Raw genomic sequence first — 13,009 nt, forward strand, 5'->3', positions numbered from 1 at the left:
AGCCATGCTGAAAAACAGTGAGAGGAGGCGGTCCTGGAGCTACAAGCCCTGGACTACCACGGAGTGGAACGACGCACCCAACTCAGGGAACAGCCAACACCGCGGGAGCATCTGCTCCCTGGCGGCCCGCTCATGCTCCCAGGCCAGCATCCCCGCGTGGACGGAGGGCAACTATAACTACTACATCGAGGAGGACGAGGATGGGGAGGAGGAGGAGGAGCAGTGGAAAGACGACTTGGCCGACCCGGCCGAGGAAGACCAGCAGCCAGAGGAGGCCACCACCGCCCAGGCGGAGGGCCGCAGCGAGGGCTCCACGCTGAACGTGAACGTGGGCGGCCAGAGCTACCACCTGGACTGCGCCCAGCTGGCCTGCTACCCCAAGACGCGCCTCGGCCGCCTGGCCGCCTGCACCAGCCGCGGCCGCCAGCTGGGCCTGTGCGACGACTACGAGGCGCGGACGGACGAGTACTTCTTCGATCGCGACCCGGCCGTCTTCCAGCTGGTCTACAACTTCTACCTGTGCGGGGTGCTGCTGGTGTGCGACGCGCTGTGCCCGCGCGGCTTCCTGGAGGAGCTGGGCTACTGGGGCGTGCGGCTCAAGTACACGCCGCGCTGCTGCCGCATCTGCTTCGAGGAGCGGCGCGACGAGCTGAGCGAGCAGCTCAAGATCCAGCGCGAGCTGCGCGCGCAGGCGCAGGCCGAGGAGGCCGCGCAGCTCTTCCGCGACGTGCGCTTCTGCGGGCCGCAGCGCCAGCGCCTCTGGAACCTCATGGAGAAGCCCTTCTCGTCCGTGGCCGCCAAGGCCATCGGCGTGGCCTCCAGCCTCTTCGTGCTCGTCTCCATCGTGGCGCTGGCCCTCAACACGGTGGAGGAGATGCACCAGCAGGCCGAGGGCGGCCGCTGGGCGGCCCTGGAGCACGTGGAGGTGCTGTGCATCGCCTTCTTCACGCTCGAGTTCCTGCTGCGCCTGGCCTCCACGCCCGACCTGCGCCGCTTCGCGCGCAGCGCCCTCAACCTGGTGGACCTGGTGGCCATCCTGCCGCTCTACCTGCAGCTGCTGCTCGAGTGCTTCGCGGACGAGGACCAGCGGCGCGGCAAGGGCTCCCCCCGGGAGCACGACCTGGAGACGGTGGGCAAGGTGGGCCAGGTGCTGCGCGTCATGCGCCTCATGCGCATCTTCCGCATCCTCAAGCTGGCGCGCCACTCCACCGGCCTGCGCGCCTTTGGCTTCACCCTGCGCCAGTGCTACCAGCAGGTGGGCTGCCTGCTGCTCTTCATCGCCATGGGCATCTTCTCCTTTTCCGCTGCCGTCTACTCCGTGGAGCACGACGTGCCCGGCACCAACTTCACCAGCATCCCGCACTCCTGGTGGTGGGCCGCGGTGAGTGCCGGGGCCTTGGGCTTGCCTGCTCTCCTCACGGCCCTCCCATTCCTTGGCTCTCAGCTCCCTGTCTTCATCCCCTGATCCTTCCCCTGGCCTTGCAAAAGGACCGTCCCATTGCTGCCTCCAGCTAACGAAAAACAGAGATGGGTTGTAGAGGGTTGGAAAGACAGAGACACTGTAGTCCAGTAAGGAACTGAATTTGACTTGGCCGTAAGAATCTCCAAATCTAGATTTAGTTTTAAAACCCTGACCAGGCAGATTTTAAGAACTCATTGTTGGTGTCTGTGGGAAGCTTCCTGATCATCATTCTTGTTGCTAATTGCCGCTCATTGAACCTCTATTATCCTAAGTAGTTGATAACTTTATCTTCACCCAAGGTGGTGGTTTTGATCACTATTTCTATTTAAATCAGGACAAGCTGGAAGTGGTTTCCGTTTTTTTGTTGTTGTGATTGTTTGTGTGTGTGTGTGTGTGTGTGTGTGTGTGTGTAAGGAAACAGTTGTTTATTCCGGAGAGGAAGTGAGACTTGGCTGAACACTGTCACCTTAACTGAAATCCCATTGGTTCTAGATAAACTAAGTGAGTAAAGGAGCATCTTTAACTGAAACTTGCTCCAGTGTCACGGAAACTCTTTCATGACCTGAAATGGTTGTCTCATTTTATAGAGAGAGGAACTGAGGTGCCAGAGTTTGAGGGCAGACACACAGCTAAATCCAGAGAGAGGACTGAAGCCCAAACCGGTCCAAGTGCAAAACCCACGCCCCAGCCACACCCAGCACCGCCTCTCCCTTGCTTTAGCTCATCTGCAGGCCTTGAACAGTGAATATACTAGTTACTTTTGTCACTTCTTTCTGTAGTTTGCCTTTTCACAACCATTTATGCCATCTACTCTCATATCTGTATTTCTGGGATGCTAGACTAAATCCCTGAAAAATCCCTAAGCCCTAGAAATGCTGACTGGGTCTTCTCGGGGCAATGAGTAAGCTGGCATGTGTACATAGGAAAGAACTAGGTATACGGTTTCCATATTTTCTTGTTGTTGTTGTTGTTGACACTATTACAGATGCCTCCCATTTCCCCCCTTTGCCCACCTACACCCAGCCCCCGCCACCCCACCCCCAGCCTTCACCACACTGTTGTCTGTGTCCATGGGCTATGCATGTATGTTCTTTAGCTACTCTCTTCACCTCCTTTTATCCAGACCCTCCCACTTTCCTCCTCTCTGACACCTGTTAGCCTGTTCCTTGTATTTTATTAAGTAGATTATTATAATGCCTTTAAAGACATTAAGCAAATATAACAAGTTTTTCTAGAAAGTCAGTATTTTCAACATTGACATTGGGTATGTCGGAACCCGAAGTCTTGGGTGAACTTCTGAGATGAACCAACCCAGGGTTACTAACAATGTCGTTTGGTGGGATGGAAGGAAGATTTCTATTTCAATTCTTGTAACAGTTCTAATTACCTGTGACCCTAAATAATGAGCTGTGAAACCTCACTCCCTCACTCCCACCCTCAGTGTCCTCGGCTCTACAAGGGGAGGATGGAGAGCTCAAATGCCCTACAGGACTTGTGAGCTTTCTTCAGTGAAGGGGTGACGTTAGGCTCTTCCAAACAAGCTACCCAAATGCCACCCCTCTGATCATATTCCAAGTGACAAAAGGTCATCTCCATGGTAGGTAAACTGTATGTACAGATGGAGCTGATAGAGAGTGATTTTTCCCCAGCAAGTGACATTTACTTTGGAGGTGAGTAAGGTAGGAAAGGAAAAGAGCAAATCCACATGCTGATGATATAATTCCACGTTTTAGAGAGCCAACTTCTCATTCATTCAAATATCTTAGAAGACTAGTATATATAGGCTGGACCTAGTGGACACTTTAATATTTTAATTTTAACCCACAAAACTTTGTTTTTACCTTTTATATATTAACAGAAAGATTTGTATAAAAATTTTGTCGCCAATACTGGATTTTTCTTTTTTAAAAATTCTCTCACGTGAATGCCCTTTGACCCCATTTAATTTCTTGATTGGCATAATAAACAATGATGTTTAAAACTTTCAAATGATCCCCTTTTATCTTAGCTGAAATTATTTTACTCAAGACCAGTACTTTCCATAAATTTAACAATAAAAATTAAATCAACATCCAGGTTTTATCTACAATAAATTTTATCAATGATTGCTTTTACCAATATGAGTTTTCTCTTATAGCCTTTATCTCTAGCAGGCACTGTTTTCACAAACCAAAATTTGTACATTTCAACCTTATCATTTCCCGACCTTAGCCTTTATCAATGGCCTTTGTCCATTTTATTCTCTGAGAATTATTTATACTAATAAAATCATTATGAATTAGATAAAAGACTGATAACTTGTATTTATTTCTAAACTATCTATAAGAGCAATTGCCTTTGAACATTCAAGCGCTGCTCTATTCCCCAGGACTGATGTCTTATTAACCCAGTTCTTAATACTTCTGCTAACATTGCATATTGTGTACTAAGGGTTTGCATTCTCAGTAGAGCCAAGAGAAAGGAACACTGTCAAAATGATGCAGACAAAATGTCTTATTTCCTTATGTGGATACAAAGTAAAAAGGTGCAAAATATTAGGACCAACTCCTCATGCTAACCCACAAAAATCCATCTCATTCATTCATTGAGCAAGAATTTGTTAGCACCTCCAGTGTGCCAAGTAGTATTCTAAACACTAGAGATACCAAGTGATAGAAGAAAAGATGAAGTTCTTTCACTTGTAGAGTGTATATTCTAATGGATAAAAATAATAAGTAATTTCAGATATTTGTGTGTCTTGTATAGAATAATAGGATTGAGTGAAAAATAAAAAATAAATTTTAAAAAGATGAAGGAAAAAATAAAATAATAGGATCGAGAGTGACTTGGGTGGCAAAATCTATGTTTGATGGATGGCCAGAGAAGCCTTCTTAGAGAAGAGGACATTTAGGTAAAATTTGAACCATGAGAAAAAACTCATATAAATAGATATAACTAAACAAATGTGAGAATCTGAGAAGTGGAATCCTAGAAGTAACTTTAATTGAATAGTCTCCAAGCATTGTATTTATCATACATCTCATAATTTAAAATTTTTGAGCACACTCCCATATGCACACTCCTGTGATCAATCAGAATTTATTCATAAACTAGAGGCCCATTGCAGGAAGATTCCTGCAAGAATAGGGCTTCCTGCGGCCATCTCCACCACCCCGCCTGCTTCCCTCCTTTCTCCGCTGCCCCGCTTGCTTCTCTGCAGCTTCGCCCCCTTCTGCAGCACTTGGCTTCCTTCTATGCTGTCTTCAGTCTTGCTCTGCGTCTGGATATGCAAATTAACTGCCATCTTGGTTGGGTTAATTTGCATACTCACTCCTGATTGGCTGGTGGGTGTGGCTTGTGGGCATAGCGGAGGTACGGTCAATTTGCATGTTTCTATTTTATTAGGTAGGATTCTAAGTCATTTATTATCACAATAATACTGCTTCACAAACCACCCCAAAACTTAATGACTTAAAATGCCAAGCATATCTTTAGCTAATGAGTTTGGGAATCATCAATTTAGGCTGGTTTCAACTAGATTCTTAGTTATGTTAATGAATCATAATGTAAATATCTGTGTTTTCTGATGGTCTTAGGCTCTACAGCAGCGGGGTCGCCTAAGACCATCGGAAAACACAGATATTTACATTTTGATTCATAACAGTAGCAAAATTACAGTTATGAAGTAGCAACAAAAATAATTTTATGGTTGGGGGTCACCACAACATGAAGGACTGTATTAAAGGGTTGTGGCATTAGAAAGGTTGAGAACCACTGAACTAGAATGTTCTTCTCATTTGGCCTCATATCTGATAATCAGCTGGCTAACAGCTGGAATGAAGGAGGAGACTAGGCTAGATAAATTTCATTCTCCAGCAAACATGTATCCATGGCAAAGGATGAGAGAGAGAGAAAGAGAAAGTCTAATCATGCAAGCACTATATAAGCTTCTCTCTCTCTTTTTTTTTCTTTTCTTTATTGATTAAGGTATTACATATGTGTCCTTATTCCCCCATTGCCCCCCACCCCAATCCCATTCATGCCCTCATCCCCCTGGTGTCTGTGTCCATTGGTTCTCTTTAATGTCATTTGCTCAACCCATTGGCCAAAGCAAGTCACAATACCAAACTCAGAGTCAAAGGGCAGGGTAGGTTAACCCACCCACTATAGAGAAGCTCTATTAAGTTATAGGCAAATAGCTTGGATAAAGGAAGATATAAAGAATTAGTTTCAGAAGCACAATTATTCTACTGTAGTAAAATATTCCTGCTCAAATATATTATACACATCAGAAAACATACACTCACATACTGAAATTTCAAGGATGAGGTAAATAATGATAGGACTGATATTTTCTTCCACCATTCCAGTGCTATATCCCTTGCAGTATATTCACCCACATTAGATTCTCTAATCCATTCTTCTATGTTTTTAGTGCTTCCAGACAACCCCAAATATGAATTTCTTTTAATAATCTTCCCTCTCTCTCTGCCAAGGACCTTCCTCTGTTCAACTCAGGGTTTTAAGAGGAATACAATAATTTTCATTGCTGTGAATTCTCCTACAGCTGCAAAACAAATCCCACAAGGACACTCATGTCTGCAAACACTCACGCATTTGGATATAAAATAGACCCGTCCCACTCAGCTGTCAAATGGAGGTTATTTGTGAGCGCTAATGTAATAGGAAACATATGTAAGATGCTAGCCTGTAGTACATCCACAATAAATAGAAGCTACCATGTTTGACTAGTTAATCGTCTTTATCACATGGAAGCAATAACCTTTGCTTCCAGATTCATTTGGGGAGAAATAAAACAGAAGTGATTCCTTCTCTACTTGGGAGAGAGACTGTGGGACATACAAAAGGGTCAGCTGTCCTATCTTGGGACAGCTTCTGGGTGTTTAGATGAAGAGGCCCAGGCTTGCTGACCTCTCAGGGTTGCCTGGTGTGGGAAATGCATGGCACGGCTCAACCAGAACAATGAGCTCTATGATGAAGCTGTACTCATTGGCCTCCAGTGTGGCTGTTTTCACGTAGAAAAGGGCAAATGGGCTGTTCAACAAACCATTTCCTTCTGAGCTTTCAGAGCAAGTTAAAACTGTGGAAACCAAACAGGAAACTATGTCATGAACTCATTCCTCCAGAAACTAACAGAGACTCTTCAAAAAGAAAATGTCCCTCTGGCTGAGGCATCTGATGATTGAGCCCCAGAGACCTTGCTCCTCTCTTTGGTTTCCTAAAGCATGATATCATTTCCTTGCAAATGGGTGTGCTTATGAGATCATTGAGATTTATTTTATTTTTTATTTTTTTAATCTTTGTTGATTTTTAGAGAGAGGAAGAGAGAAAAGAAGAAGGGAGAGAGAGAGAGAAACATCAATCTGTTGTTCCACTTACTTATGCATTCTTTGGTTGGTTCTTGTCTGGGGATCGAACCTGCAACCTTGGCATATGGGGATGACAGTCTCACCAAATGAGCTACCCGGTCAGGGCACTACATCATGTATTGTTATTGATTGATGGCATGCATTGAGGAGAACCATTTGGAAAGTGAATCAGTGAAGTTATAGTCAGGAAAACAGTGTGGGTATTTTAAACAAGAAATTTGATGCAGGGAAATAGACACATAGATGCTAGAGGGCTAGAAGCAAAAAGGGTAAACTGAGATAACCCAAAGATTGGTAAATGTAGGAAATAGCTGTCAGCCCTAGAATTGGGGGAACAAACAGAAGGGAGAGTTACCAACCACGGCGTACGAAGGAGGAGCCTCTGAGTAGTTGTTGCAGGGACCCCAGAGATAGTACCATGAGGTTGATGCCGAGTGTGCTGAAAGACGCCTGGGCCATATATAGCTGCTCTTATTGGAGGGTGATGACAGAAACAGAAGCAGCTAGAGAGACTCCCATCTCCTCATCGCACCTTCCAGCCTCCCAACAGTGTCTCTCATTGGCAGAACACAACCAGAAGACAGTGGGCAAGGAAATTCGGGGATGGTAGTTTGCAGACTCCCCGTTGCAGAATTACATAACACAGCTCAGAAGGATGTCAGGCTTGGGACTGAGAGACAACAGGTAAATGTCTGGCCCAGCAGGTAATTCATGTTCTAGTTCCTTCAGAACTAGCGCAGGAGCTGTCAAAGGACAAAGGCTACTAGGCACCTTTATGACTTTTGATCTTGTGGTCTCCTGATTTGGGGGTGGTCCTCTTTAAACTATGCTCTTCCTGTTTGAGCATTATGACTTGCCCGGGAGGGACATGACAGAATTGGAGAGGGCAGGGAGAAGTGCCAGGTAAGCCGAAGATGCAGAGGGCATCGTATTATTATGTACCTTTCTAGGAGTAGATTAATAGACTCCCAAACTTGCTTTAGCTTTTGCACACCTCCTCCTTATTGTGCAATTTATGTACGTGTCAGACCTATAATATATAGAGGAGCTGGTTGTTCTCTTCCAGGTGGTCACCTATGACGTGATTCTAACAGTGCTTCCGCTGGTCAAAACAGTCTTTGAATTTCGCTGAAGAACTATCTTCAGAGTCTGTGACATGTCCATTTGCTTCATTCTAATCATGCTTAATCTTTACCTTTTTGAGAGTAGATTCGATATTTTGAAATAGTCTAGACCCTTGAGTTTAATATTAGCATCTAAAGTTAATCCTCAAGGTGAGGCCATCAGATAACTGTGCCCTAATTGTGGCCCAGTAAGACCACTTGTTTCAAGGTCATTCCACTGAATCCTCTGGGCAGATTATAATCCCAAAGAGGAATTCCTAAAATATTTGTAGCAGCAGTGGCTTGGGTTGGCTAAGTATAGCCTTTGAAGCTAAATCCTTTGAAGGACTGAGGTATGTAATGATTTTAGCCAGAACATGTTAGTCTTAGGTTTTTTTTGGAAAAATTAGAAGGGATGTTAATTATTTTTTAAATCAGTTTTATTCATTGGAATCATAATTCCAAGATTCATGGATTACTGGCTGCCAAGGTTTCATACATGCCTAGTTCATGATGATTCCTTGTTGAAGGAGAAATTCAAGTATAGCCATTCTATAGCTTGGGAGAAAAATTGGATGCTTGTCCTCCTTGTAAAGTTTAGCAGGCCAAGATTTGCTGATTAGTGGGTGAGCAGCTAGGGGAAAGTCACATTCTGGCTTTTGGGACCCAAAGGCTAGGGAAAATATGTAAGTTTTCAATGGAATAGTAAGTTTCCAGTTTACAGAATGGCTGAGCCAGCCAGTTTTTCAGGATATTAAGATGGATTATAGAACATATTACAAACTGGATGAACCTCAAAAACATTAGGCTGAGTGAAAGAAGCCAGATAAAATTTCCAGAAGAGGCAAATCTACAAAGAAGGCAAGTAGATTAGTGGTTACGTGGGACTGGAGATGGGAATTCAGAGTAGTGACAGATGGGAACAAGGGATGTTTTGAGGTGATGGAAATGTTCTAAAGTTGGATTTTAGTGATGATTGCTCAACTCTGTAAATTCACTAAAAATCAGTTAACTGTACCCTTGAAACAAGTGAATTTCATATTATGCAAATTATACCTCAATAAAGCTGCTGTTGTATTTTGTGTTTTTTTTTTAAAAATGGATTGTAGAAATGTTGGCCACATTTCCAAACCCAATTCGTGCTAATGTGAGAACTCCATCTGCAAACTCATATGGGTCAGTCTGGGGCCTTCAATGTTTAAGGCTCATCCAGGGAGAAGTGGTTTGGCCTGTGGAACTTGGAGAGAAAGTAATCTAAAGCCAAGGAATCCCGAGTTCCTCTTGGAGCCAAGGAGCACCCAGATCACTGGTTGAGTTAAATTAACCACAAATCCGACAAGGAATAAATTAGCTATGCATTTTGAACAAATTCTTCCACACCCGTCATACGGAGCCCCCTAGCAGGAGAGAGCTTTTCTCTAAAAACAAGACATCCAAGATATACAAAGATATTTAGACCGTATTATGCACATCAAATATTTAATCTTCCTTAAGCCAATTCGCTTTGCTTTTAGCTTTTCACTAAAAGTTCAGCCAAAAAAGAAAAAATAAAGAAATGAAGTTGCTTTGGGAGTGAAGCAAGGCCAGGATCAGGTTTGATCAGAAGTTTAAAAAGCCACTTTGTCTCATTTCTTTTCCTTCCTCTGCATCCTATTCCTCCCCCGATCCTCCCCAATCCTGCACCGTTGAAGGACTGGTTCACCTAAAAGCCTCAGCTTTGGCCTGTCGTGGGAGCTTCCTGTTCTAACTCTACCCTTCTTGTCCCTCACCCTTATTATCCAAACTCCCCTTAGGCCTCCTCCAGGCAATGGAGACTAACCAAACATCCATACAGAGGTGTGAGTGATGCTATTACTGACATGTTCAGTTCTGACAGAGATCTATCTGACTTAGGTTGTTTTACTTCTTCTGTGGCCAGTGACAGGAAACACACACACACACACACACACACGCACACGCACACACGCAAGCATACTTGGAGATTAACCCACACTCTCAGTTGATCATGGCCTCTCACCACCTTTGATCCAGAAGGTAGGAAAAAGAGACTCTGTCCGGGAGCGAGTGTGTGCCCCAGCCAGTCGCCCTCAGAGCATTCTGCAGGAGCCAAGAGGGGCCTGCTTCCACAGCCTGTCAGTCTAATGAGCTTAAGAACTGACATTATCGGCCGAAACCGGTTTGGCTCAGTGGATAGAGTGTCGGCCTGCGGACTGAGGGGTCCCAGGTTCGATTCCGGTCAAGGGCATGTGCCTTGGTTGCGGGCACATCCCCAGTGGGAGGTGTGCAGGAGGCAGCTGATCAATGTTTCTCTCTCGTCGATGTTTCTAACTCTCTATCCCTCTCCCTTCCTCTCTCCCTTCCTCTCTGTAAAAAATCAATAAAATATATTAAAAAAAAAAAAAACCAAAACTAACATTATCACTCACACACCCCGCGTCAGGCACTCCTTCAATTCCCACAACTACTCTGTGAGGTAGTGTTATTCTCCCCTCATTTCAAAAGTGGCAATGGAGGCAGAGACAATGTAGGTGACTTGCCCAAGTCACACATCTGAGAAGTGGATTCAGATCCAAATAGCCTAGTGCAGTGGTCAGCAAACTCATTAGTCAACAGAGCGGCAAACGGTGGCTCGCGAGCCACAGTTTGCCGACCACTGGCCTAGTGCCATACTTCTCTCCTTAACTAGTCTACACCATTCTGCCTCTCTTAGATGCTTGCTTGTGTTCTTCCACCTGAGAGAAGGACAGTCCATCCCTCAGCAGGTCTCTCACCACGGATGGAGCAGTGAGAGGTGGTGGGTCACCCGCCCCAAAGGGGAGGTGCCAGCTTTCTTTTAAGGGCTGGATGGAGCTCCTGTTCTTATCAGCTCCATCAGATTTGCCCAGCTGGCTCAATTCTTCATTTCATTCTGCCTAACCAATCACACTCATTCTAAGCTCAAACTAACCCTTACATTATAAGGAAATAATAATAAAGTTTGAATTTCTAAAGTAAAGGCCATTTTGGTACAGGGCAACAGGATGACTTCACACATTTAACTGCCACCTGCTGGGAAATTGTGGCAACAACAACACAAACCCATGAAGCCCACAGTGCCCCCTGGAGTTGTGCAATGCACAGTGTTTACAACTGTAGGCAGCAGCCCTGCCTCATGTAGCCAATAGTCTGGGGATAAAGGGAGTCTTAGTACATGAGGCATAGAAAACAAGCCCCAAGAGATTTTCCTGGGTTTCTCTCTCACTAACCTGACATAACTAGTTCCATGGATATGCATGTTAAAACGGAAGCTTGTCAACCTAAATGAATCTCTACTTAGTGGAATCTAAAGCACGGTGATGAGAGTTTGGGAAGAATTTCATACAGAGTGAACTATCTTTGGTTGATGATGTTTTTAAAAAAATCCCTTCACAACATAATGAGAATATGTTTCTCCAAACATTTGCAAGTAAAGCACCTTTATATAAAATAACTCATTAGAATGACATAATTCTGAAAGGTGTTATAATTGTCTCCATTTTAAAGATGAGAGAAGGACCACAGAGGAGGTTGGTTAGTTTCTTTTGTGTGCCTGACACTGTGTTAAGCGCTTGATATTTGTTTTCTCACTTAGTCTTCACAGGGATCCTGAGAGTTAGGTAATATCCTCCTGTTTCAGGGGAAGGAACCAAGGCTGAGACTCTGAATGTTTTATCCAAGGACACTCAGCTGGGAAGGGTCAGATTCGGGACTTGAACCCAGGTCTGACTGATTCTAAGCCTGAGCTCTTTTCAGAATGTGTATCATTTAGGCAAACTCAGGGCCCCAGTGCTAAAGCTGGCCCTGGCTGAGGTGGGGGCAAAGCCCAACATTTATTGAGCCCTTGCTACACCAGGGACTTTATACACATTGTCTTAAATGCTCTACACAACACCCTTTACAGTAGGTATTCTCTCTCCTGCATTCCTACCATTTGCAACAACATGGATGGAACTGGAGAGCATTATGCTAAGTGAAATAAGCCAGTCAGAAAAAGATAAGTATCACATGATCTCATTCATTTGTGGAATATAATGAACAACATAAACTGATGAACAAAAACAGTTCCAGAGACAGAGAAACATCGATCAGACCATCAAACCTCCGAGGGAAGGTAGGGGAGGGTGGGGGTAAGGGGGAGAGATCAACCAAAGGACTTGTATGCATGCATATGGACCTAACCAATGGACACAGACAACAGGGGGGCGGGGGGGGGGTGAGGGCGTGAGGGGGGGTGGGTAATGGGGGAATAAGGATACATATGTAACACCTTAATCAAAAAAGAAATTTTAAAAAAAGAACATTTAGAAGTGGCAGTCAGGATTTAAACCCAAGTCTTGAAGCCCCAAAGCTTGTGTTCTTTCCATGACAGGGGTCCTGCAGGCAAATGTCCGGGTACCTCCTAGTGCTGCCTCCATGGGGAGATCTTATATGACTCATGTGCACCTTTAGGGAGACAGATTACACCCTGCCTGTTCCATCCCTTTCTCCTCCTCCCTCACGGGGCTAACAACTCAACCCTGCCTTCCTTCCCATACAGGTGAGCATCTCCACTGTGGGCTACGGAGACATGTACCCAGAGACCCACCTGGGCAGGCTTTTTGCCTTCCTCTGCATCGCTTTTGGGATTATCCTCAACGGGATGCCAATCTCCATTCTCTACAACAAATTCTCCGATTACTACAGCAAGCTCAAGGCTTATGAGTACACTGCCATACGAAGGGAAAGGGGAAAGGTGGACTTCGTGCAGCGAGCCAGAAAAAAGATGACTGAGTGCTTGGCTAAAAGCAACCCACAGCCCGCCCCACGGCAAGAGAATTAATGTTCCATAGGCCATGTGGCTGGTAGATCCTGCGAACTTCTTGGCTTCCTTCCTCCTTCCTTTTTTTATAATCCAGATTGCCCATGAAAGGACACATGAGGCAGACCTACACAAAGGGCATTCAGTTCACAGAATTCTACTTCACGAATGCTTACTTGAACCCAGACTCAGATGGCCCCATATTGTGTTGTGTGAGAGTCTGATCATCCCAATGACATTGATAGGAGAACTCCTTGGG

The 13,009-nt window shown here is 45.0% G+C and overlaps 1 protein-coding gene across 1 annotated transcript; it reads left to right on the forward strand.

The window, feature by feature from the left end:
• Positions 1 to 4: 4 nt before the first annotated feature.
• Positions 5 to 12,771, forward strand: KCNV2 (potassium voltage-gated channel modifier subfamily V member 2; the record flags this gene model as incomplete). The annotated part of the gene is made up of 2 exons (XM_079791135.1): positions 5 to 1,381; positions 12,490 to 12,771. 2 exons carry the CDS (start codon positions 5 to 7, stop codon positions 12,769 to 12,771), a joined length of 1,659 nt encoding a protein of 552 aa, XP_079647261.1.
• Between the last annotated feature and the right edge of the window lie 238 nt (positions 12,772 to 13,009).

Source organism: Cnephaeus nilssonii, assembly GCF_951640355.1.
Source record: "Cnephaeus nilssonii genome assembly, chromosome: 14".
NCBI classification, from domain to species: domain Eukaryota; kingdom Metazoa; phylum Chordata; class Mammalia; order Chiroptera; family Vespertilionidae; genus Cnephaeus; species Cnephaeus nilssonii.